This window comes from Balaenoptera physalus (assembly GCF_965194825.1).
Source record: "Balaenoptera physalus genome assembly, chromosome: 6".
Classification (NCBI taxonomy): Eukaryota; Metazoa; Chordata; class Mammalia; order Artiodactyla; family Balaenopteridae; genus Balaenoptera; species Balaenoptera physalus.
Window position 1 is genome coordinate 90,359,491 of NC_138885.1, and position 27,590 is coordinate 90,387,080.

The window sequence follows — 27,590 nt, forward strand, 5'->3', positions numbered from 1 at the left end:
CCAGCTATCCCTCGTGGCTCCAGTGATACAAATGAAAACAAGCCTTACCTTGCTCCTGCCCTCAATGCAGTTGAAAAGTGTTGTAAAATCTTCCTAAGCAAGCATAATGGCATTTTATAGGACCCATTCATGAGAGTCCTTACCAGCAGGGAATAGCCCCCATTTAGACCTTTTAACTCTTACATACTAGTATATGATCTTTGTCCAAGGAAGTAGGTTGATTTCTGTTTTTAATGATTTAAACGTAAGCACACATAAGGCCGTGCAGTCAGTGGTGCCATAAGCTACTTCACCACTAATACCTGTGTGTACATAAGTTTCAATGCTGAAAATCCATGTGCAGTTCCTAATGTCAACATCTAAGTGTCACTCATCTGGGAATCACAGATAAGACCTTTAAATGAATCCAGTTGCTCCACAAGCTATCATGTATCCATTACTTAGGAACCATAAATCTTCCTCAAGTCTATGGTCAACTGAAAAAACTTAAGACCCCATTAATTTTTTTAAATAATATTAACAGTTCATGAGTTAGAGATGAAATACAATACTAAAGCACAAGGATCTATATACCATGCAGAGATTTATGTTTTGAAAATGGCAATGACCAAAATATTTCCTAAATATTTTAGTTCAGTGAGTAAAGGAAGCAATTGTTATGACATGACAGCAATAACTCCTCACAGTCAAAAAGCACCAGTCCCTCATAGGCAATCACCTACTTTCAAAAAAAGAAGAAAAAAAAAGGACTTTGAAGTCATTTATAAAACAAAACAGTATTAATCAGAAGTGTACAATAATAGAATCTGTTCTGAAAGCACGTATACATCTGATACCAAAAACAATCATAAACAGGTTATATTTAATGACTAAAAAATGTACCTTTTTAGTAGAATTGGATCAACCTAAACAATGAAATCTTTACAATGAAACGCAATTTTTACAAAAGAAGAAGAAGTCAGGAAAAATAGATGCAGTTACTAGTGACAATGACAAGAGAAATGAAAACGAGTAAAACAGTACAACTGAAGTCAAATGTAAGGAAGAAGAAAATTAAGGCATAGGTTTTAAATGCATTTAAAAACAGCAAATCCCTAGGAAAGAAAACTATAAAAGGATGAGTAGAAATATATATCAAAAAATATACTTATCCATTTTGTCCCCCCATTTGCTCCAGGAAAAAAGAGGGGAAAAAAAGGAAGAAAAAGAAAAAAGTGACAATGGATGAAAGGATAGGGTGAGTATGTGGAAAGCACCTCAAAAAATAAAGAATGGGAAGAATTAATAGATAAGTTCCAACAAAAGAATAACAGCAATAAAACTAAACTGCATCTATAAAAATTCAGAAATGATCAAGAAGAAAAAGAAAGACACTCTTGTTCTAGCCCTATACCTACAGCTTATGGCATTATTTTTCTTTTATTGTAGCACAGACCCATCTTCAGATGATCAAGTAGAGAACTTTGAACCTTTTGATTATAAGCCTCGCTAAGCCTTTTACAATTGCAGGAGGTAAGCAAATGGTTTAATCTAGAGGACAGGCACACAGCCCTAGCCATTTGCTAAAAATTAAGAGCTGTCCTGACAATTGGGATAAATGGTTAATTCTGTTATCACAGAGGAAAAATAAGCAACGGGACTTTCTCTACTGGAAAAACGCATTTTCCCAACTGTCATTAGTTACGATGCTCAATTGTCACTTTCATTATGACATGATCTCTGAAGAAACGCGCATAATGATGAAGCGTGAACCTGGTCTTCACCAGCACAGCCCTGGGAACAGAGGGAACAGAGGCGTGCGGGGAGAGGGCCGCTCTGCACCCGGGGGCAGGCACTCTTAGGTGGAGTCCTGGCACTGCCTTACTAACCTGTGGGAGTGACCCTGGGAAATTTATCTGACCTCTCTGAGGCTCAAACTCCTCCCAGCTGAAATGCGAACAACAGCATCTACATCCTAGACTGGTTGTGACAATTAAACAGTGGAAGGTAGTTAAATTGTCTGACAGGTAGCCCTCAAATAATGAAACCTATTTGGTTTTCTTTTTTATAAATTTATTTATTTATTTATTTTTGGTCGTGCTGGGTCTTCGTTGCTGCGTGCGGGCTTTCTCTAGTTGCGGTGAGCGGGGGCTACTCTTCCTTGTGGTGTGCGGGCTTCTCATTGCGGTGGCTTCTCTTGTTGCGGAGCATGGGCTCTAGGTGCAGGGGCTTCAGTAGTTGTGGCACGCGGGCTCAGTAGTTGTGGCTCGCGGGCTCTAGAGCGCAGGCTCAGTAGTTGTGGTGCACGGGCTTAGTTGCTCTGCGGCATGTGGGATCTTCCCGGACCAGGGCTCGAACCCATGTCCCCTGCATTGGCAGGCAGATTCTTAACCACTGCACCACCAGGAAGTCCCTATTTGGTTTTCTTTTTACAAAATCAGTATTAATACCACTTTACAGAGGAAAAAAAGAGACCAATCATTTTTTTCAGGGTCCATAATCAATGCCCATAATACTTCCTAAAAAGCATTTCTTCAGAATAAAAATTATACTAATAATCACTGAATGGCCTAATTACTGAAGATGCAAATAATAAAGGCTTAAAATGTTCAACAGGCCCACAGCAAAAGGGTGAAAGTGTTAAAAGCACCATACTTTATATTCTAAAATATATTCTAAAATTGCCTGTCCAATACAGGAGCCACAAGTGGTGACGGAGCACTTGAATGTTGACTAGTCCTGCGTTGAGATATGGTGTGTGACATACACACTCAATTTCAACAATTTAATACCAAAAAATAAAAAAATAATTATATTTAACACAAAAAAAATTTTTATGAACTGCATGTAGAGATAATATTTTAGATACATTGAGTTAAACAAAATGTATTATTAAAATTAATTTCACCTGTTTCTTTACCATTTCTTTAAAAGAAGCTACAAGAAAATTTAAAATTATACACACGGCTCTTATTACATTTCGATCAGACAAAGCTGCTCTAAGCAATCTGCCAAATACCAACATATACAACGGTTTTTCTGACCCAGGATAAATACACCACAAACTGATAAGCAGGACAATTGTGCGATTGTCTTGATGCCCCTCACTTATCTTTCCTCTGTGTTCCAGATCTTAGGAGACTTGAGTACAGATGTATTCTTGGTTAAACTCCAAAATCTAACGTGATATCTTCTCCGCATCACTGAGCAAATTGTAGGCTATTGTTTAATTCCTAATTATATTAATCCAACTTCTTTATTAAAGAAAAGCTTTTTTCCCCCTTCCCTTCATTGTAGAGAACAATTACAGTGTTCAGGAAATGACAAGACATTGGCATGAATGTGATCCGAGGAACAAGTACTCTTTAATGGGCTAGATCTAACCTAACAGAGAAAGATGAAAGAAGGTCCAGAGGCAGGGGGTCTAGATGACAGGGTTCTACCGCCTTCTGCGAAAGCTGGACACAAAACAACACTCTCATTTGCACAGGGCCTCCTAAGTCATCGTGTACTCTGACATACATACTTACCTTTGTTTCCTCCCCACGTTTACCCTGTGGGAGGGTTATTATTACTCTCATCTGATAAATGAGAAAGCTGAAACTACAGGAAAATAAGTAAGATGTCCAAAGAAAGCAAGAGAGGAAAGAATAGAGCAGCTCCGATTAACCAACTTTAAAACCCAAGCACGCAGCTTTCTTGGGGGTCGAAAACAACACTCCAAAACCCATGTCCACAGAAATCTAAAGGCGTGGGCTTTTAGTAAAGGACCGTTCACCACACTTGCTGTGTCCAGTGGGTGACCTGCGTCGCTTGTAAGTGAATTTACCTTTCAATGGCCTGTCACCTGTCAGGCACTGTGCTGGGCGCAGAGGAGGAACCAAACACAGATCCTGCCCTTCAGTCACTCACAGACAAAGAAAGGCTCAAATAATGGGTCCTTCTCTAGTGTGGTGCGCACGGGCTCCGGTCTCCTTCCCAGCCCCTTCGCCTCCTGGGTCCACCTTCATTCCTGGACCTGCCCCCTGAATGACAGGAGCCAGTCTGAGATGACAGGAGGCCAGCCTTTGTCCTCCCCTCTTTCAAAGGGCTCCTAAAACCATCTGTTTCCAAAAGGAAGGCAGCCACAGGGCCCACTCCCTTCCCTTGGGCCGGCAGTAGATCTGGTTCTATTACCTGAGAAGGTCCCTGGGCTAAATGAAGATTACAAAGGCTTTAGGGCAGAGTCTCTCATATGTGTCTGTTCTTTGTATAAAACTGAACCTGGAGTAAAACATCACGCTCAGCAACCACCACAATCAATAAATCATAGAACCCCAGAAACACTGAAACAAATTCTACCCCGGAAAGCAAGTGAATAATACAGGGTTTTCCAGAGGACTGGCAGGGAAGGGAGTGAGGGGTGGCAACTATCTTTTCTTATTGCAAATTTACTAGAAAAACAAAACCACCACTTCCTTGCTCTATAACCTCATATCCTCTCCCTCTCTGTCTCTCTTTCTCTCACACACGCACGAGCACACACTCACATTCACACACACACCCTGCGTCACAGACAAGAATAGAAAGAACTCGCCAATATTAACCTCTAGATGCTTCCTCCCACCCTAAAACAATAAAGGCAAGTTTGAGCGCCAAGAATTGCTCCCGGAAATAGAAAGAAAGGATAGGGGGTTCCTCACCTCCTTCTTGGGGTCCCAGGCAAAATTTCAAAATGGATCAAGTGTGTCTTCCCTACTCTCTTCTTTTCTGCTCCTGCCCTTCACTCCCAGGGACTAACCTCCTGAGCTCTGGTGGCCCCAGGCTCCACATTCCACTCCAGCCTCCCATTCCCCCAGGGGCTGAAATTCCAAAGAGATTAATAGATAAAAAGATGCTACACTTCGCTGTTTTAATGGCTTGGTAGTCCCTTAATTTCCTCAGATATATTTTCATTGTAAAAGAAGTACATTGGGGCTTCCCTGGTGGCGCAGTGGTTGGGAGTCTGCCTGCTAATGCAGAGGACACGGGTTCGAGCCCTGGTCTGGGAGGATCCCACATGCCGCGGAGCGGCTGGGCCCGTGAGCCACAACTGCTGAGCCTGCGCGTCTGGAGCCTGTGCTCCGCAACAAGAGGGGCCGCGACAGTGAGAGGCCCGCGCACCGTGATGGAGAGTGGCCCCCACTTGCCACAACTAGAGAGAGCCCTCGCACAGAAATGAAGACCCAACACAGCCAAAAAAAAAAAAAAAGAAGTACATTGTATCCCACATTAACTTCTAATGGAAAGAATTTCAGGTACTGTCATAAAGAAAAACATGCTTTCACCAGTCTTGGGGGGGAGAGCAAAAGCATCTGGGGGCAAAGGAGCCACCCACAGGTGGCCCAGAGGACCTCCAAGCTCCCCTAAACTGCTCCACTTTCCAAAGTTCCTTTCTGTCTTTTGCTTGTGAACTACAGATTCTCAGAAGGATTCATTCATTTGTTTTTGTTGTTGGTTTTGTTTTTAACTCTTCCCGAAGAGGAAGCAGGAGCTGAGACAGAGGTGGGACAGCTGAAAGTCCCGGGTCTTTAACAGGTGGAGGACCAGTCAATCCTACAATTATGGGGAAGGCAAAATGCGCTTAATAATTACTCTACATGCAAATGAAGCCACATATGCAGAAATTCGATCTCCTGTTCATCCATGACCCAGCTGCTTAGACCTCAGAATTAGGCCTCCGAGTAAAGTTTTAACAATATAGCTCCTTGATGCCACTTCCTCTATGGGGAGGTGAGGAGAGGTAAGACTACCAAGAAATATTTTATTTTCAGAAATCTCTCTAGTAAAACCAGACACTACTTTGCAGCCCCTGGGCCAGATCTTAACTTTGGAAGATAAGAACAAAAAATAGGCCAGGGGTAGGGATGGCCTAGTAAACTCTGGTCCTCTCACTTATCACCTCAAAGGCTCAAATTGGGTTTAAAGTGGTAGGGAAGGGAGATGGGTTCTGGTCTTCCAGACCTCTGATTCCAGGCCTGTCCCCAAACTGAGAGGCCACAATTCAACCTGAAGTCAGATCTGAAGGCTGAAGGATAAACTCCAGGTCTCTCAATACTCTTCAGTTATAGAAATGCAGTGGCAGGATCAAGTTGGCCTGGCAATCTGCAAAACAGGATTTTATAGGCACACAGGAGGCACCGTGTGGCTACTTATCTAAACAAAAATGCCTGAGCTACACCTGGGAACACAGCCACAGCAAGCCTGACCCAAGGAACTCAATTCCCAGCTGTCAGGAATGTCCAGTTAGAGTGAACGAGAGGCCGGTCTTTTCCTTCTCCAACATGAACTGGACTTAGATTAAGTCTTCACCCTCCCACTCTCCCTTCCACTCCCAGGCTGACCTGCAGCAGGCCCAAAAGAAATGTTTGTTTATTTTAACAAAATGCTAATTCCACCTAGACATTAGTAACCACCATTAATAGGCAGTGTCCGTTCTGGAAGTCCCATGACTCCCTAGCCACCTAACTTGTCCACATCACTTTGGCCCGACTACACAGCATTCAGCATTGGTAGACAAGGAAAGCTTTCTAGGAAAGGATCCGCACAAGTGGATTCAGGAGCTCACTCCATGTTCTCCGGGGGAAGCGCACCAGACCACAGGGCCCTGCACGACCACCGTCCACAGAAATTGTTGGTTTATCACCACGAAGGCATCACAGTCAACTGGCGTAGGACTCTGTTGGGTAGCAGCACTGTGCTCTGTGACTGTGCACATCCTGGAGCCCTAGGCATCTTAGCTGCAGTCCTACCCATGTCCTGCACTGAAGGACTGCGGCATCTCTTCTAAATGTAGTAACTACAGAGAGACAAAATGTTTACTGATCCCAGAATAAAAAAAAAAATTTTAAGAAAAGGAAAAAGTGTGGAATATGCAAGTTTGTGTATCACAGAAGAGTTCAAACATACGGCATACTGTGTAAGTATCCCCAAGTTCAAAACTAAATTCTTGAGGTTCTTTTCTCACTGGGTTAGAAATGCATATATTAGTAAGCCTTGAGACTCAATGGCATGCTGAAATGACTATACCATAATTCATCAACATTAGGATTTCCTTCCTCCGTTAAGTAGAATTTTATTCTGGAGGTTTCTGGGAGGATAATTTTTTAAATAGTATTGAACTAGAGATGTACTTGCCGCTCCCTTCATTCTTATTATCCTCTCTGGAAAAGCTATTTGCAACTCACAGTCCCAGGAGTCAAAAAAGGCGTTAATAAAAATTATCTTTATACTAACATTTGCTTCGTCATCTCAGGTTTTGAGCTCTGCCTTAAATGTTATTTTATCTAATTTAATAATTAAAATAAAAACCCTTGATTAATTTCTCCAGTGTAGTGGTAAGGAAAGCTTAACTGTACTGAGGTTCTCTAGCAAGGAATTAATAAAGGAATCAAGCACTCGGCTCTCAATAAGACAAGACTACCCAGATTTCTAGTGGGAATATTTCAGAGCACAGGCATGTTTTCTTTGGGGAGTTTAACTCACCAAAATTATTAAAAATTGAGATCAAACACTGGTGCAAAGCCCCAAAGGAAATCATACTAGAGTGGAGAGATTTTTATCAAATAAAACCCTGAAAAGGTAAAGTTTTTATAGTGAAAAGTAAAGACTTTCTCCCTTACGAGAGGAAATCCTACTGTCTATGTTTAGGGTTCAAACAGCAAAACATATATGGATGTTTAATAGATGTATAAAGATCGTCAGTGTGAAATGAACGCAGATTTCACAAGGCCGAGCTTAAACAGACAGGCAGCCATTACCATCCTTTCCCAACCACTAAAAGCCACTCTCATTCTTACACCCAACAAATGCCTCCACTGAGATGTAATAGCAACCAGGTCCTTGAAATGGCTAACACTGGGAGAAGAAAAAGAAAAGAACAGGAGGAGAGAGCAAGAAAGTCAAAATCATGCTGTGTATTCTGCAGTTCCCTACGGGGACACTGGGCCCTCTGGTTGGCAATACACAGGATATTATTATGGTGACTGAGATGAAGTTAATAAAACCCAGCACACAGACTGGGGAAACTCGGGTCCCCACTGATGGAATACTTCCCACACAAGATATTTTACACTTATATGTACCTGTACAATTTACAGCAATTACTTAAACAAGAAAAACAGAACAGAGAAAACTAGTATATTGGTTTTTTTCACGTTAGGATTCTAAGACATCCCCTTTATAATTTATATCATTTCCAAAAGACACTATTAAGTTTGATATTAAAAAACCAAAGAGACCATTTCAGCCACTGCACGTAAATCCATTGAAACTCTTATTCTCATTCTTAATGTTATCTAAAGGATACCACCCAACCAAAGGAGGAAAGTTATTCCATTTTTAACTCTTTGAAAAGTGTCACAAAAAACCTTTTTTTTTTTTCTCCTGGAAAAAAAAAAGTCATAAATCTTTATCCTAAAGAAAATGTTAAGTTTCTAACCTTCCTTAAAGCACAGAAACCCTGGAAGAGCACTGTACTATTTTAAATTGGGGGTAATCCCAGATATGGAATATCTCAACCTCAGAAAGACTTCATTCTCCCTAGATTCCCTGGATTCACAAGCTCTTTAACTCTAGAATAACTTCTGAGCCATAAAACGAAGCATATTAGTATAGTTTCTCCCCATCCCCTGAGAGGCCACAATTTCAAAACAGTTCTCATCTCACAAGCTCAACACAAGACAGAAAGACAAGGCAAAGGCTCTTTTTCAAAATCTGCATTAAAGGAGAAAGGGGTTCTTTTGGAGGCTAACTCAGAGGTGTAGGTTTAGGCTTGTGGGTGAACTCCTTCAACCTCCTGCCGTACTGACAGCAACGCTGTTATCTTAGCACCATCACTGCCCAGGTCCAGGTAAAGATGATAAAAGAAACTATACCGAACAGCTTCGGTGAATATAGGTTCATTTCTTTATTTTGCTAATAGAAGTAGGATCGACAAACAGATATGTTTTCAGAGAGCAAGCCTGTGTTTATCATATACAGGAGAGGCTGGCTGTGAGAAACACGACTTCACTGACTCACATCAAAGGAAGAAAAGAGCTGCGTCTCAGAAGCCTTCCTTGGTTAAAAAGAACTGTCTCCCTCAAACCTGCTTTCAAGCTATACATCAATCTTCAATATAATTATGTTTGACAGAATATAACCTCTCGGCAGTTAACTTGTTTACAATAAATGCTTAGTTTGGGTACATGGACTGTATTTCAGTCTTATAAATATCAAACGCAAACCTACAACACTCCCATTATGGAGCTGAGAATTACCTAGCTATAAATCTTTTTATTGGGGGACTGAGGGAATTGCTTTGCAGCTTGTTTTCCACTAACCACTTGGAACAGTGTGAAAAGAGGTACATTTATACTCTGACCCTGTGCTAATTGGAATTCTATACATTTCCATGGGAGAGTGTGCAGTATCAATTCTGAATATGAAGGTCAGCCCCCAGACAGTTTTGCCATGGCAGCAAAAATATACACATGTAGCAAAATGGTTCTTACTGAAGTCATGGCATTTTCCTCCAGTTCTTTTTCTCCTCCAAGTCTCTTGGGAACTAATGGCCATTTGTGATGGCACTGGCAGGCTTTCAATAGTAAGCTCTAGTTTGGGGGGCGGTGGGGTTTGGTTATAAGTTACCTGTAAAAACGTGCTAAAGGCTCAAGCTTACTATATGAATGGACCTGTAAATAGAGTGAGTTGTGCTGAATATTACCTGGAGATCCATTTGAGAAGGAAAAAAAAAATCTGAATCACCTGGTTTACCCTTGTAAAATGTCTTTACTTGGGTCTTAAACGTGTAATAACTTCCCTTTTCACTAACAATTTGCTCCTCTTATAAATACTGCTCCTCAGTAATGAAGGGTGTTTGGTCATCTAATACCACATCTGCCAAACCTACATACAGGACAAAATCTTGTCTAAATGGAGCCTGGTAAGCTGAAAGCCGGCAAAGCTTCAGGAGAACCCTGGCTTAGCCTCACTCTCCTCCATGAGCGATTTCCAGGCATGCATTCTTCCTAGCGTTCTGAACACTTTCTGGTTTGCAGATCATGACAACTGATCATCACAGAGTTTCCTCAATTGTTTCTTAATTTCACAATTACCTTGTAACCAGATTCCTATAATAACTCAACTTTAACATAGTATTAATATCATATATTTAAAAGATCATTTTAAGAATCCTAGTTTAAGTATATTTTCCAAAATAACAAATACTGGGAAATTTAGTCCCTTTATTACTTAATACTGAGATCCCAACTTCTTTCCTTCTAGTCAATGCTATAATTTCAGGTGACATAAAGAATTTTTTACATCTCTCAGCTTCTAATAAGACAGGTAACTGATTTGTAAGTTTCAAAGGTCCTCAAATATACTTTATTAAGAAAAATTTGCCACATGACTTTAGTATGAGAGAGGGGAAAAATATTTTCATTGTATTAGCAACCTCACAGATCTTTTTTGTTAATATCAAAAGCACTAGTTTGCAATATGAACTAATGGAAAATTGTTAAATTCACCTAAAATAATCACTTCTTTTTTTGATTTAAATAAGCCCTTTTAAAACCTTGACTATTTAACTGCTATTTACTTAGGGGAGGCGAGACATGGAGAAGGTGACTGTATGAAAAAAAAAAAAAAGGTTTTTTTTTTCTGATTGTACAACAAAAATTCCCTCCAAGGCAAAAAGGCATTATGCCAAGTTCCACCCAGAATTAATGTTTAGGTTTAAATTATAAAGCCCAGAAAAAAAACGGAACCACTAATAGACCCTTAAAGCTCGTGGCATTCGTCGATGATGTTAGGTTATGTAAATGTTAAAACTGAAAAACCTTTTGCTGACAAAAGTATTTTAATGAAGGCACTATTAACTAGACTCTCTAAACTGAATTTTTTTTTTAAAAAAAGAAGCTTTTTGAGCTGTATGACATAAATTCCAGTCTGAAAGGGATTATGCTTGGGACAATTCTGGGATCATGAGACCTCCACCAGGAAGGGTTTACTGCCTATCTTATTCCTTTCATTTTGCTCTCAGGAAGGTTTTTAAATATTGAACCCAAGAAAACTCTTAGCTACAGACCAAAGAAACAGTCTCCTCTAACTCTGTCAACTAAGTCCAACCTTGGGCTCCAGCTGCTTTGATGGCCAACACCATTTGCGGTTTTAGTATCCGCACAACGAGCAGGGGTTAACTCCACTGTCTGGGCTAACTCCACTTTCAACACCCAAGTTTCCAGGCACACGCAATTCTATGAATAGAGTAAGAAATACAGCCTAGGGTGAAAGAACGCTAGCCACTGATTTCAGCGGCTGCCAGCCAGCTCGCTCCAAGTTGCTGAAAGCTCTACTCTGGGTAATGAGGGCTGGAGGCTCAGCAGTGTGAAGGATTATCGATTCATTGGTTCCAATGATTGCAGATGGAGGCCAGAGCCTGTGCATCTCAGGTGACAGTCTATGTCACCTACATGAATGGCAGGTGATGTGTCCATGTGGAAACTCGGGGCCCCCAACAACCCCACGTGAACCGAGAAAAAATAATGGTGCTCATTATTCACCTTCAACTTTCTCCCTCCCCTTCAGCCAGGGGAGGAAGAACAGCAGATCCAGGGACCACACCTAACCCTTACTTTGCAGGACTTTGTAACAAGAGGAACATTCATTACTTTTTACTTCCATTTACATAGGTGAAAAAGAGAAAGAGAGAGAGAGAGAGAGAGAGAGAGAGAAGGTAGTTACACCTCAGGTAGAATATAAGAAACTGATTTCCCGTCGTAAACTGTATACGAAGACAAATCAGTGAGCACTTCTCATGTCTCCTGAGCAACTACCTCCCGGGGGCTCCTCTCTGAACTTCCCAGGGAGAAGCAAGAACCAAATTGTCTCTCCCCAAAACAGATTTTAGCTAATAAATACAGCAGAGTAAGTGAAAAGTACTTGAGTTATTCTGCATCTTCTTCAAGACTAAAAATTTGTACGTTGTGTGACAGGTCCCCCTCATTTTTCTTAATGATGTTTTTATTATTCTTTCACTCAATTAAAGCAGAAATGGATATTGCATCTTCTGACTGTATAATTGTTATTGTAATCTGTTTTCGATCACTGCTTGGGAAATGGGTCCGAAACAACATAAACTCTCCACTGCCTCAGAAGGCATGTCATTTTCTTTTACTACGACACTTAAAGAGACATTTATCATGCCGCTCTGTTAGCATCTTTGGGTTATGACTAAAGAAAGCTCTTGTTCTGTTAACCAAAAAGAAATAATAATAATGTTTTGAAAACATTGCTATTTGAAGAGTTTTGATATGAATGCGTTTTCCTCACAAGCTAGCAATTTTTGCTTTTCTTATATGTATATATAAATAATTGGAACAAACGCAAGAAAAACATGCAATTTTAATACGGGGAATAATCAGGAAATTTGAAAATCAATCTTAGTCAGTTATAAAAGAATGGATACATTTGCTTTCTAGCCAAATTTTTTTTAAAAAGTAAAAAATATTTTTAAAAGATATAAAAAGATATCTGTGCTTAACATTATGAAATTAAAATTGTTTCTATGAAAAGTGAAAATCACCTCTGTCAGATCTTAGTGCTTTGGAAAACATTTTCTCTAACTAGAGTCTCTATTAATTTTGTTCATATCTGTGCAAGTCTTCAACAAAACAAAGAAAGTCACTGAGCTGCTGTGCACATTTCAATAACTGTGCAACCATCAGTAGGCACCAAACATTTACTCTGGTGTGAAATGCACCCCTTTTCATATACGGTAGCTTGAAGGGTTTCCCCTTAACTTTTTAATCTTTTTTGTTACGTTATGCTATAGTTTAACAGCCCACTGTGCTAAGGTAGAACTCCATTCCAATGATAAGGCAACTAGTTAAGGGCAGAACCTAATCTACCTCACCCACTAGCCAACAGTAATAATACTGGGAGCAATTTAAATTGAAATATACATCCCCCAGAGAGTTTTACTACCCTAATGTGTCATAAACACAAATAATATTCTTACTACAATATAAGACTGCCATAATTTGCTCATAACTTTATTGCAAGGTTCAAATTCTTGAAATTTCTATTAAGGATTTTTCTTCATTTTAAGCATTTGTCAAACTAATAACTATAATATTCACTAGTTTATTTAAAAAAATTTTAACGGTATACACATCAATTAAAAATGGAAAAAATACACACCATAAACCCAATTGCCATAATTGTATATCTATGGCACATTTACTCCATTTTAGGTCATTTTTACCTGGTTAATAAAAAATCTGGAATAAGTAAAACTTTGCAAATGAGAAGCCAAAGACAAGTTGTAGAAGACAATTTCTGATGCAGCCTTTCACTGCCTCGTAATTATACTGATTTTACCACAATTTTTAAATCACTTGCTATTAAACAGCAAAACAATTCTGTTAATTGAAAGCAAAAAAAATTATATGTATAGATGGAGTTCCATGATTTTGAAAACTCCACCATAGAGCATTTTTACATAAACACTATACAGCATGAAGTCCTTGTGGGGCTTGTTTCATGTAAAAGAAGAAAATAAATGTTTGGTTGCTCACTGACTTCAGAAAATAAAGAGAATCACACACTATAGAGGCCACAACTGTACTTTTTTGGAAATCTGTAAATCCTCAACTGGCTTTTGTTTTAACTCATACCTCAATTCCACTCAGGGCGGTCTACTTTGACTTTGAAATATCTATCGTATTACCCGTAAGCAGTAGGATGATGAATCCTTTGTATATAAAAATCAATTTTTAACACATAGACATTTCCAAACCTCTGTTGCACCTTAAAATAAAAGGAATTCACGGCTCTCCACATTGACACCCTAAATTAAGGATGGAGAGCAGTGATAACTGGAAGTGAGAAAGGCCCAATACAAAGTCAGCAGAAGGAAATCACTCATTTTTAAATCGCTATAAGGAAAACAAAAGGCAAACTATCTTCTTCATTTTTTGCGCTAAGCAAAAATGTCTCCTGCCTGAAACCATTTTCAGTTCTTTTCTTTCTCTCTCTCCCTCTCCCTGTCCCTTCCTTCCTTCCTTCCCTGCTTCCTTCCTTCCTTTCTTTCTTTCTTTTTTTCCAAAAAGTAATGACTTAAAATGTATGAGTTAGATCCAACATTTCACTGCTGTTCTTATTCTTGGGGAGTTCGGGGGGGAGGGGGAACTTGCTGCCAAAGCTTCAGAAAAGAGAGTTTAGGCTGCTAATTTTCCGTTCACAAAACCTAAATTCCCCTTATGCATCTCACACAACTCATGAAATAATATGAAACAGTATTATATCACTGCAAATTGAGACATTTTTATCAAAATAAAGAGTGATGATGCCAACATTTCATTTGTCATTTCCCACTTGTCACTTTCCACTGACAAACTGTTACACATACAACTTTTGTCAAATGCTCCATCCTTAAATATGTTCCAAAATGCCATTGTATCTCAGCATTCATGTAAGGAAGATAGTAAAGCTATGTTACCACACGTTAGTTACATAGGTTAAAAAAAAAAAAAAGCCTACTTATTAGGTAAAAGAGTATAAATAACTTTATTTACATGCTATGTAAGATAAAGCATGGCTTCTTGAAATTAAATAAACTATGTACATATTTTTTGCACCTAATGTGAGATTACTAGTTATAAAAAACGTTTTAGTGATGAGAAATTGTCATTTTGCTCTATACTGGAAACATAAAGTTTTCTACCTTATTTTCAGTCAAAAAAAAAAAAGAAACCTAAAAACTCTAAAAAGACCAAAGAAAATAATACAATTTGAAATTCATCTAACTCTGTCAATTTGTCTTTTTTATATATCATATAAACTGTCTCCACATTGAATCTTAAAAAAAAAAAAAAGAGTTTTAAATTATCAAAGTAGCACCACCAAATTTGACTGCTTACCAGATACGCCTTGTCAGATATACCAAATAATTACCGTGTCTTGCCTGGAATAAAACTGATTTCCATATTCTTAAAATAACTCAAAATTAATATTCTTAGCTATCTAATAAATTATGATTAGTCTGTTTCCCTCCCTACAGAGATAGATAGGCAAAATATATACACACATTCACACAAGGAGAAAAGAATTAACACAGGATATCTAATATGTACAGACTGATACTCTTAGTCACAACCCCCTGAAAAAAGAGGATACTGCTTATTGTCTGCAGTGGTTAAAAAACAGATGCCTTAAGGGACATCTATGTAGTTCTAACACACACACACACACACACACACACACACATTTCACTGCAGATGATCTTGAATATATAATGGTCAGTGGGGTTTCTACTGATGGAATATAAGGCTTCCAAAATTACTCAAAACATCAAATTATGCTCAAGACTTTGAGGGGCGGATACCCTATGTTCTGTTTAATGTGTATGTTCCATTGCATATATTTTTTTAACCAAGTATATCTTTATTTTAATAACAGGCCAAGGACTGAAAACACTTTAGAGAGGGCTATTTTTCTACCTCAGCAAAACTACAGAGGACATGCTAGATTGTTGGATGACCCCAAAGCCTAAGTTCATTCTATTTAAAAGATCTTAAACCCTTAAAAAAAAAAAAAAAAAAAAAAGTGGAGTACAAGACCGAAATACAACCTTTTCACTTTTAAAGTAATAACGTGAGTCTTCCCTACAAGCATAATGGTATACATCCTAGGTTAAAATGAATTTAATGAGTTTTCTCCATTTTGCCTATGTTGACAATACGTTTCAAATTTCTAAATATTTTATACATTTCAATAGGTCAATATCTATACTCTTTCATATCTGCCCTCCTTTCAAAAAGTAAAACATCTCTCTACAACTGCTCATATGGTGACTACACCTGACCTGAACTGCATTTCTTTTACTCTTATCTAAAAGGAAATGTTCCACATGCAGACAATTAAACTAACTGTCGTTGTAGACAGTGTTCAGCTCTAAACGAGGCCCTGCGCAACAATCATGATCCCATTTGCTTCCCTATTTGAGTGCATCAGTGTGTATTGCATAATGATTTTTTTCCCCTTGCAACAAGACAGTTATGTTCTTGAAAAGGCTGCCTGGTAGCAAGAAGAATAGGTTTACTTCGGGTCAGAGAGTTACAAGATAACTTCAATAGACAATTCTTCAACAAAACTGAAGTTATTTTAAAAACTAATTTTTCCCAAAAAAAGCTAATTTTTTTCAAAAAAATCAAGATATTCTCAGTGTTTAAACATTTTTCCTTGAACTCTAGAAGATCTAACACAAAAAAAGTCATCAAAATTCATAGGAAAATGAAAAATATCAAAAAGATTTCTGATGTTTAATGCCTCCTATCAGCAAATACACCATCTGGTATACTCAAGCGCTGTTCATTCAGTTTAAATAAAGCTGTCTGAAAAGTTCTTCTTTAAGCCAAACATTAAAAAATGAAAATGCTTGTGTTAACAATGAATGAAGCACAGTAATTTATTGCTATTAAAGCACAACTGGCCAGCGCCTTTCAGCAGTCCAGGAGGAAAGCAGAATGCCTTGCTTCCTCTGGAAACTTGATTGGCATCACTTTCATTTTATGCTGTAGGTTGTGTGGCTGAAGCATTACATACAGCAGAACATTTTAGGTACTTATGTTAATGGTGGTAAAAGGATCATCTGATTCTTATAGTCATCATCCTTAATAATCTTTTCTTTTTCTAAATCTTCAAATAGATCTGTAAGTTTTAATCAACAATTTCACAAATATAAATTTCCCCACCATTAATCATCCTTTTTCAAAATCCTTATGGAGTGAATTACTAGCTGAGAGAGGACGCCAATTCTAGTAAGTGAATGTTACCCAGCAGGGATATAAAGCTGTCAACACCATGGTGCTCTTGCTTGCTCTAAACTCTCTCCCAGCCTTCATATGTTTTTTAAAGAGATATTAGCCTTTTTTTTTTTCCAGGACCTTCTATAAAAGCTGACTGTCATACACATCTGAGCACTTATATTTTATTACATACATGCTTTAAAACGCACTGCTTAGATAAGAGCAAATATAGCCTACAAAGTGTTAGAAATACAAAACAAAATTGATCTACTTTCTAATAGTCTTCTAAAGCTAACCACATTGTAAACAACACACTCTTAAGCCCCCTATTAAAACAGAACCCTGAAGACTGTGACAGTGTTTCTACCACCTCATCCAGTCAAATCCAGACACTAAAATTATGTCTCTCTCTTTTTTTTAGTTCTCATCAAAAACATAGCAAACTCTCTCTCCCTAAAAAAGGTAGATAACAGCAACAGAATTTATTAGGGCAACCAATGCATTCAGAAGCATTTATTCACCTATTTATCAGAAGCGTAAGATAAACTGACATTTTATTGAGCAACCAATTAACTTAATGATTTCCCCTATTTTTATGGGGAGAGCATTTAAAAAGAGAATCACTAAAGATTGACAAATACTTCCTCCCAAATTTTGAGCTCTATTTTTAAAATATATATTATTATAGCCATCTTTACAACATTGACAAGACTGCAATATATCTGAAAATGGTAATAAATGATGCAGAGCTACAAATATTTTTGTAGTTGTCTATACTTATTATATTGCTTCATAAAGAAAATTTAAACAAAAGGAGGTAGGGTGATAGAAATATAATCTACTTTATATTTACTCTGTTCTAAAAAAAAAAACTTATTTCAATTATAAAAGAACTGCTCAATAGAAATATATTTTCAACATTTTTAAAATTTAGAATGTGCATTTTTAAAAAGGCTTTGCTTTTCTCCAGTCTATATACATGATTAAAAGTCATAATGAAATAAAATTATTAACATCTCAATGTACATTTGGAAACTATATAAACTTAAACCCACAAAATAATCATTAACATTCATAAGAAAACTCTGTACTATTGAAATTTTATGTTCTAAGTTGATATATTTGAAAGCTTTCTAAATTAAAATCTTTCCAAACAATCTATTAAGATCTATCGAGTAAAATCTTTCTTTTAAAAAAAAATCTTTAAAAATCCACCACAGGTAAACTATTGTAACCACTTTACTGTTAAGTATCATAAATGGTACTTACTGAGACAAAATAATGTCATCTTTATTTTCAGTTTGGGAAGCAGCTAAGACCTTTGATATTACTAAATTAAGTTAAGGCTCAGAAAAAAGTGACTATACCAGCTTGTCGAAACAACTTTATTATTCCTCACCAAGACTTAATAATATTTGTCTATATCAAATTTATGGTAAGTGGCCAAATGTGAATTATAGTCTCAGAAAATATGAAAAGTAACCACTATTTTACACTGAGGGTATCCCTGGGTCAACAAAATCAGGCAGTTTCCTTCAGTAAGATATAGGGGGAAAAAAAACTTTTTGTAGGGAAGCACAATTGGTAACCATTACATTCTAAAATGTTTAGAGACTTCTTTCAATTTAGTGAGCTTAGAAAGAAACCAGAATTTCAGTCCAGGTTTTTCTCTTTAATGCATAAGGCCACTTTGAGAACACATCCTCTCCAAGGACTTCCAAAAGTTTTTCAATCCAACATTACCAGCACTTATCATACCATCTCACATTGGGTCCCACCATATTCACCATATATTTTTCTTTCTTATATGCATATACTAAAAAATGATCCGAAAAGTCCGAAGTTATTGCTTCACTCTCAAGACAACACATTAATAAACACTATTTCTAAAAAGTGAGTCACAAAACTACCAAGTTTTCTTTTGCTTCATTAAAGTATATCTTCAAGTCCCTAAAATGAAAGATACATAAGCCACAATCTATGGTCAAATAATTTTGTTAAACCTTTTAAAACTGAGAGAATGAGTGCTTCTCAAGGGAGATGATTAATATAAGGAACTAAGGCAAACCATCTTGGATGTCTACCATGAAGAAATAGTAATAGCAAAATAAGTAAAAATAAAAACCTGTTCTTTTATAAATTGTCTGTTGTCTGTTTATAAAATGTCTTTAAAAGGGACTGGATATTTCGAATTAAGGCTTTACTTGGAAATACAAACTATGGCTCTTTAGAACATGGGAATTTATCACTAACTTTTGCCAGGGTTTTGTTTCATTTCAGGCTGGCTAATATAAGAATCATATTAAACAGGCTACTACTGAAAATATTAGGGGGGAAAAAAAAAACCTTTAGAAGCAAAAAAAAAAAAAAGATTAAACTAGTAATTTATGTCAAACAAAAAAACTGCATGCCATGTAAAACTGTGCATTTACATTTAAAAAACAACTAAGGAGATGTCAAATAAACCTCAAAATATTTTAATAATGTTTAAATTTCTTGCATATCTTTATTTTATAAAATTACTTTCCCTAACCACTTTAAAAGAAAGTGGTTGTTTAAGTAGCAAAAACTACGAAAGATTTTAAGTAATATTAAATTCTTGGAAAGAAAAACAGCACGTAGTCAATAAGACTACTATGCTATTTTTACCTGTTGTGCTATAATTCATAACAAAGTTACAAATGCATATGACTTTAAACTTTATTTTAAAAAAACGGTAGCATTAAAGTCTCTAAGGGCCTGACAGATTCGTAGTGATTCTTTATTTCCCACTTGAAATGTGGCTGGAAATATTCCCAGTTGTTAATCATTTGTCTCGAAGCACTGTCCTAACTACAAAGTAACACCAACACTTGCTCCTGTACTAACCTGAGCATTAAACATTAGTCCATAAAAGCGAACGCACCTAAACTTCATCCCTACAGCAGATACTCTGAGGCAAGGCAAAAGAGTTAAATCACTAAAAAGCTCTCTAGGAAAATCTAGAAACAGTTAGCTGGCTGTGACATAAACCTGCCAACACCTCAGCACACAGTGGCAAAGTGCCCAAAAAATGCCACCCTCCGGGTAAACCACTTTCTTGTTTTAACTCGAGATGAAGCTACCAGTTGCAGAGGAGAGGCGACGGGGGCATTATTTGGCAACCTGGAATTCACTTCCTGTAATCCTACACCGCGACATCGCCTAATCAACCTGAACCCTGACACCCGGGCCTTTATCACCCGGCCGCGGGCTGCGCGCGCCTCCCTGCTCCGGGCTGTTACCTCCCACGGCCTTGGCCACGGCGCCGTTGGGCCTCCCGCGGGCTCCCATGGGGCTGCCGTTCTGCTCCAGCCGGGCCACCTTCACCGGGGGAGGACCCTTGACGTCGGGGCTGCCGCTCCGCCGGTCGGGGCTGTCCCGCAGACACGGGCTCTCGCTCCGCCGCTCCATGCTGCTCCGACTCGGAGACAAAGTTCCCACCGGCAGGTCGCAATAAAATGCACAGGGACCTAGGGAGGGGGCGGGGGGGGAAAGGGGGAGGGAAAAAAAAGAGGGAAAACCGCTCACACACGTGATAGACGTTTAGGCCAGTGGCAGAGCGCTGCACCAAAGCCACACAAACTTCCTCCCACGCTGCCCGAGGGGCCCGAACAGGGAAGCCGGTCCCAACCTTACACTGGGCGGCCCAAAGGAAACCCAGAACTTGGGGTGCCGCGACTCTGCCCAGTCGCTGCTCCCAGAAGTTAGCTCTGGGTCACGAAGTCCGCCCAGGGCGCCCAGAAGTAATCCATTCAATGGGACAGGGTTGACATAAACCGTTCTCCGGTGCGCCGACCTTGCTGTCGGGGGGGTCAGGGTTGCGGAAGAAGTTAACTTCCTAAGAAGACATCTCACTCACTCAAGGAGTGGGTGCGGGTGTACGTAAGTCCATATGAAAACAAATTAACCACAAGAAGAATGCGCTCTGAATCGCGGGGCAGTAGGCAAAGGCCTGCCAAAAAGACCCTTGAATCCCCGCTTTTTACCTTTACCGAGCACGTCCTGGGACACACACACACACTGCACAAAATCAACCCTGATTCCACATTAATAAGCATCCCAAAACACTTGGCGGTATTCATCAGAATAACCTCAAGCTGGGTCTACAATCGTTATTATTTTGGAATGTTCTAATCTTCATCCGATCCTGAGTGATTTTTTTAAATGCTCTTCCACATAAATTACAAAAGCAAAAGCATTTAAATTATTAGGTGCGGGAGCAGCCTTCATCAACCCCAATTTTTAAATCTCTCCAAAAAGTTTTCTCCTGGGTCGCCTGGCTGGCAGCGCGCTCCTCACGGAACCCGCAGATCTCGGCACCCCCGGATTTTTGGGGGGCGGCGGAGGAGGAGGAAACACCTGATGAAACGGCACTCACATTGTCACTGACATCCCCAAGAAGCAGGAGGAACCCGGCACAACAAAGTGCGCTGGGAATCCTCGCGGGCGCTCTGGCCGTGGGAGAAGCCGCGTCGCCACGGCTCAAGGAGACAAGGTGGGGGTGGCAGAGGAGAAGTGAGAAGAGATGCGAGTGATGCAGAGACGGAGCGCCAGGGCTGAGGGCGAAGGTTCCGCCCGGACTCCCTCGCTGCGCTGTCTAACAAACAGAGCGAGAGCTGCGGGGAGGGAACTTAGCAGGACCCGGGGCTTCCCCGAACTCCCGAGCTTGGCGCGGGCGCCTTCGCCCTGAGTACTTACTGCTCACAGTCTGTCTGTAACTTGGCTGGCTGGGGCTCTGTCCATGGAGCAAAAGTAGAGAATCCAGGGTGGAAAGTTTCTGGTGATTTGCCTTGCAGTGTTCTCCTAGTCTTCCTTTCTCTTTACTCCTTTCCCTTTCCTCTTTCCCAGGTCCAAACGTTTAGGGTCCTGGGTCAGGGTGTCTTCTTAGTGCGGCGATGCTTGTTATGATGATGATGATGGGGGGTGGGGGGAGTAGAGGGAGGAGGAGAAGAGGGAAAGGAGGGCTCCTCCAAAGGAACACCCGAGCGAGCGCGGGAGGAGGCGACGGAGGAGGGGAGAAGAGAGAAGGAGGCTGAAAAAGCCTTTTCACACCTTCGGGAAAGAGACCCGTTCTGGCGAGAAAGGGCTGAAAACTGGGAGGCGGCGGAGGCGGGTCGGGGCTGCCGCTTCGCAGGGCTGCTAGCTCGAGAGGAGGCGCGGCCGGAGCCGTAGGGCCGGTGCCACCGAGAAGCGAGAAGGCGCAGGGACCTGGGACCGCACGCGGGAGGAAAAGCGGCGGCCGCCCAAGCTGTCACCTCCAGCCTCTCCCCTCTCGGCCGCCGCCGCCAGCAGCCGAAGCCGGACTCACTGACAAGCCGCAGAGAGAGACACAGTGAGAGGGAGATGATTATTAGTTGCGTTGAGTCATCAGGCAAAGTGAGTCCTTTTGGGTTGTCCTCGGTTTCCGATTTCTCCCCCTCCCCCTTTCCGTCCCCAGATCTAGCGCCTTCAAAATAATAATTTGGGGTGGGGGTAGGGGAAGTCTCTGGGTTATTTCGGGATGGGGGTTGGGGGGGAAAGATCTAAACCCGAGCCAGACTGGTCCACCGCATTGAAGGAGGAGAGTGGGGGGGCGGGGAGGAGGGCCGGGGAGGTTGCGGGGGGAGGGGGCCCCGCCTGGCAGGAAATTAAACATCAATCAATCAATCGCTGTGAGGCCGGCGACCGAACAGCGGCGGAGCTGCAGAGGAGGCAGAGGGACTGGAGAGGGGCGGGTGGGAAGCAGGGAGGAGGGAGAAGAAGGAAGGAGAGAGTCGGCGATGGGAGAGCGGTGTGGCGAGGACCGCGCGCGCGCGGCGCGGCGGGGGACCTATGGCAGGGAACCGAGTGCCGCGCGAGGCGGTGGCCGCGGCTGGTGGGTGGGTGCGCCCGGGTGCAGGCGGGAGCTGGGGCCCGGGGTCTCGTCCTCCTCCTCCTCCTCGCGGCGGGTCCCGGGCGCGGCCGCCTCGCCCAGCCCTGAGGCGCACTAGTCCCGGCTCGGAGGCGGCGGCCAGGCAGGCGCTGGTTGCCTCGTCTCCCGGCGGAGGCACAGACCCACGCGCAGGAGGCAATCACGGCTGCCTCGGCTCCGGGTTCTGCTAACTACGCGGAGTACTTTCGACTTTGGAGATAGGAGGGCTATCACCTCCCCCACCCACCGCCTCCGCCCACCACGCACCGCCTCCGCCCCTCCGAACAACTTTTCCCGGTGCCTGCGAGCTCCCCCTCCGTGCGGAGCCAGCCGTCCGGGCCCGCCGCGCCGCCGCACGCGCTAGGAAGGCCGACTCTCCCTCAGAGCTGGCACTGCCGTGGGTCCAGAACAATAGCCCGGGTGTCCCGAATGGCAGGAGCACCAGCACTGCCCGCCGGGCGGCGGGTGGCACAGGGAAGGGGGCTGCAGGAGGGTCGCAGGGCGGGGAGCATCCCTGGATGACGTCCCTGGAGCGCTCGCAGCGCCGGCGACATCTCGAGCGGCGCAGCCCGGGCCGCCTGCAGGCCGTGACGCGGTGGCAGCGAGGGCGGCGGGGCTCCCTGTCCGCTGGCTGCTGGGCTGGGACTCCTGGGATCCCAAGCCGCTCGGGCCCTAGGCTGAGAGCGCGGTCAGAGCTGTGCGGTGGGGACCCGGCCTCCCCATCCCGGGGGAGGCCGTGCGGGGGCGTCCCCAGCAGGTCCCGCGAAGGCGTAACTGAGCCACAAACTTTTGCCGACTCCCGCGGCCGCAGTCGCCCGTAGCCCGGCTCCAGCCGCGGTGCTCATTTAAGGTGGCCCGGGCGCTAGCCGAGCAGGCCGGGCTCTGGCCGCGCTTTTGTCCCTAAGATCCCTCTTGGACGCGGAACCTCCTTAAAGAAAGCACGTGGGCAGGAGCCGCGGCCCCCGCGAGACCCCGGGGGCGCCGGCTGACACTCGCGGTCCCGACCTGAAGCGGGAAAATGTGGACGCGTCCCCGCTCGTCTTGAGGCCAATGAAGCCCCCTGAGCTGGCGGTATCTCTAGTCGCTCCCGCACACCTTGGTTCTCCCTCCTAACCCCTAGGACCCCGAGGACTCCCCACCATCTCGTCGCCTGAGCCGCCGGTCTCCCTTAAGAAGCGCTGACTCTACGGCGGCGCCAGAGGGCCAAACTAAATTCGATCTCGGGAAACGCGCTCGGGGGGCAATTATGGAAATCTCTGTCGGGTGCACCCGCCGCGGGAAGCCGCGTCAGCCCAGTGTACCCGGGGCCAGGCCGCCGTCCACTCGCCGCACCCAACCGGCGCGCGGCGTGCACCTGGCCTCCCCTCAAAAGCAGGAAACTGGGAGGCGGGGGAGACTCTGGAAGAGAAAGGGTCCCAGAAGTGAAACCTGCCCCCGGCCTAAGTCTCAGAGCCCAGAATCCGAAGGACCCTGCACCCAGTCGCCGCCCACCAAGTTCCAAAGGAGCGCGAGGCGACCCGAGAGGCGGTGGGAGCCGAGCGGAGAAAGGAAGCGAGATGGATAGCAAAGCTTCGGGGAGCCAGCCTGGGGGTTTTAGGCTGCGTTTGCTTTTCCCTGTGCCCTCCACAACCTCATCCCCCTCCCACCTCCCCAAAAGAACGAGTTAGAGAAAACGCACAATTCGGAGTCTGTGAGAACAAAGTGGCTCTAGCAAACCAACTTCGTGGTGGTAGCTAAAAGGTTTGGGGCTGCAAAGAAACAAACTGTAAGTTCGATTGACAAACTTTTTTAAAAAATCTGTAATATCAAGTCGGAATGGGAAGAGGGTGTTGCAAAAGCCAACTACTACCACTGTCAAAAGTTTAAGCCCGTTTTCAAAATGGGGAAAAGGCGCATTTCTTATTAATACCTTAACAACGATAATAATGCTGTTTCTTTCCTTACCTTGGTGTTGAACTGCAGAATCCTCCTCCGGATCAATGTCCAGGAACTTAGAAGAATTGGTGATATTAGGACTTCAGTACTTCTGGAAAAAAATGCAAATGGTTTAGCCAGGATCTTTCCTGTCTGATTCGTCACTATTATTATATCTGATGATGCGAATGGTTGGAGCGATTCAATCTTAAGTCATTAATGAGCTATTTTATAAACACCACTGTCTGAAGATCTTCATTTACATTTTGCGAAGGATCACTTCGCTAACCTCACAGGCTTATGTCAACAGCATGATTATGGGGACTTCAGTTACACTCTTATAAACAACACAGCCGTATAGTTAATCGGTTAATATTTTATAAAGTGTAAATATTTTATTATGTTTTGAAAGGAACTATTGATTCTAAATTATTAAACCCCTGAGACGGGCGATTTGAATAAAATTTACAGTTAAGTACAATTAAATGTACATTGTGGCTAGTTTGTTTTCAGATTCTGCACTCTTTTTAATTCATTGATTTTTCTCTTAATTGGAGTTTACTCTTGATCATTTTTGGTAATGAACAAATCTATCATTTGGGGCAAAAGAACTCAAAAAATTTTAACTGCATTTAACGTAGAAGAAAATGTCAAATACTATGAATTATTACCAGAAATGTATTTTGAATGTTTGGAGATATGTGTTTAGAAATTTTACAAATTTCTTTCGATTTAAAAAGGAAGAATTTTAGGGATTTTTGTGATATATGCCCGGTATGGGGTTTTTTTTTTTCCCCTTGAGTTTTGTCCCTAATGAAGGCCTTTTCTGTTTCAAATTACATAAGCTTTTTACTGCACAATTTTTGTATTGACCTTATTTCAACTGAAGTAAGTGATTATTTCCAGCATGTTTAATTTCGACAATAAGAAATTTTAAATAACATTTTTACCTTTTGCTAGGATATTCTACTTTTTAAAACAGTAAATAAATTATGATGATTCAAAAGTTTTGCTTGGTTTTGTTTTATATTCCTCAAGTGGCTTATTTCCAAACACTTTTAAAACAAAATCACACTCAAGAAAAAAATTGGTTTTAATTACTTTTTAAAAAAATAATTTGATCCCAAACGCATTTTTGCGCATTACATGATAGTTTGCTCTGGTGCTCAAAGCATAAAGTTCACTTTGGGGGACATTTTTATACCTCAGATTGCTTCTCACTGACGTTTTTGTCGGGAATCTACTCAGACTTTTCCCCCCTTCCTCCCCCACTCCCAATTTTTTTCATATGTCATTTAGTCAAAGGTCGTCTGTCTTTCATAATCACACCGAGATTTGTTATTTTAAAAAATCAACGGGTCTTTATACGCTGGGCTTAAGTATATATGCTTTTTCTTATTTCCATGTTCTCCCTTTTTCTCTCTATCTATCTCTCGTCAGGCCTTTCTTCTCCTTTATTTTATGGCCTGCACTTTTAATGACAACATTTCTTGATTTCTGTCTCTCGACACCGAGGTTTGTGCTGTGCTAGCTGTCGACTCTGGCCAACCTTCCTTCCCTGATGCCCGCGCAGGACGGCCTAGGCCCGACTGCCCCGGCGCAGGGTGCCGGGTGCTGGGCGTGGGATCCTGGCTCTCTGCTGGGCCGCCGTGGCCTGTGCCCAGCATTTATCACCAGGCTCCCAGGATTTCAGGTCTGGTCACCCAAGAGGCCCTCCCGGCCGTGCGCTGCATCTTAGAGAACACGGGAAAGTTGTGCCGCGTTTTCCCTCCACTGCCGCAAGCACAGGAGGAAAATTCTATGGGAATGGCCAGCGTCAACAACCTTTGACGGCTCCTAGGAACCCACGCGGGCCTGCCTCTCCCCCACCCCACCCCCCCGCCCGGGGCTTGCTCTGCTGGGGGCGAGAGGAGGCGGGAGGGAATCGTTCCTTTCACTTGAAGCCCACACCAGCTCTGAAGCCAATTTCCGCCACTGACTGTCCGAGGAGAGCTGGGTGACCAACATTTTCGCAGGCCGCATAACTGCGCGGGTCTTGGATTGGAAATTGGATGCGCCGAGGGGACAAGGGCCCGGCGCCAGAATGCCCCGTGGGGAACGCGCCTAGAAGGACCGATCGACCAGGGTGGGCTCCTGCCCTTTCCCAGGCTGCCCCGGGGCGTCTGGGGACTGGCCGGAGCGCAGGGGCGGGGGACACTTACTTCGTTACCCGCACGTCTTCCTCGTTGGCATCAGAGCCGGACAAATCCCAGCCCGCGCCAGTCAAAGATAAATTCCTCCTGGCTCCCCCAGCGGCTCCAGGGGCCTGGGCGGGGGCGGAGCGGTGAGGAGACCGTCGGGCCGCCTAAGGCAGGGGCAGTGGAGGTCGTGCTCCCATCCTCAAATGAACGAGCCCCTGCAGCCCGGACAGCGAGATGCGTCCCAGGGAGACGGCTGATGGGGGAAAGGTGGTGAGCAACTAGTCCGCGTTAGACGGTGAGCGGAACACCCAAGATGCCAGAAGGTCGGGGGTCAGGGGAACAGACAGTGCAGAGGCCCAGAGCTCGGGAGGGAACGCGCGAAGGTCGGCCCCCGGAGCTGCCTCGGGCGAAGACGGAGAGCTTTCGGCACCAGGGTCCCACATGTAGGGGATGGGAGAGGGCGTCGGGGGTGGGCACTGACTGCCCGGAGCAAGGAAAGTCAGCGGACAGGTTTCGAAGCCAAGGGGAGTCGCTGGGTGTGCTTTCGCCGTGGCCGCGGGCCGGGAGGCCCGGGAGGGCGGAGGGCCTGCGGGCACCGAGCACTACTCCAGCGACACAGGACAACGCCCCCGGGGCTCCCGGATCCCTTCATTCTTTTTCAGACCCAAGAGCTTAAGAGCTGGATCTCCTGCTGCAGCCGCGCAGCGAGAGAACGATGGCCCTGCTAATCTAGTTGGGGTTTTGTTGTTGTTGTTGTTGTTGTTTTAAATAGAAATCGACTTTCAACCACGGGGT

The 27,590-nt window shown here is 42.9% G+C and overlaps 1 protein-coding gene across 3 annotated transcripts in view; it reads right to left on the reverse strand.

Annotated features, from left to right (window-relative positions):
- Window positions 1-24,725, reverse strand: part of SATB2 (SATB homeobox 2) — a 187,136-nt gene extending 162,411 nt beyond the window's left edge. Inside the window, exons 1-2 of one of the 3 annotated variants that reach the window (XM_082467077.1) lie at window positions 24,646-24,725; window positions 20,054-20,281 (exon numbers count right to left, since the gene is read on the reverse strand). In XM_082467077.1, coding sequence (XP_082323203.1) covers window positions 20,054-20,222 — 169 coding nt within the window. In that variant the 5' untranslated portion in view covers window positions 20,223-20,281; window positions 24,646-24,725. Of the gene's footprint in view, window positions 1-20,053; window positions 20,282-21,189; window positions 21,455-21,509 lie in introns of those variants that run through there. The other 2 variants (XM_082467076.1, XM_082467078.1) reach the window with 2 other exon arrangements.
- Window positions 24,726-27,590: the final 2,865 nt, after the last annotated feature.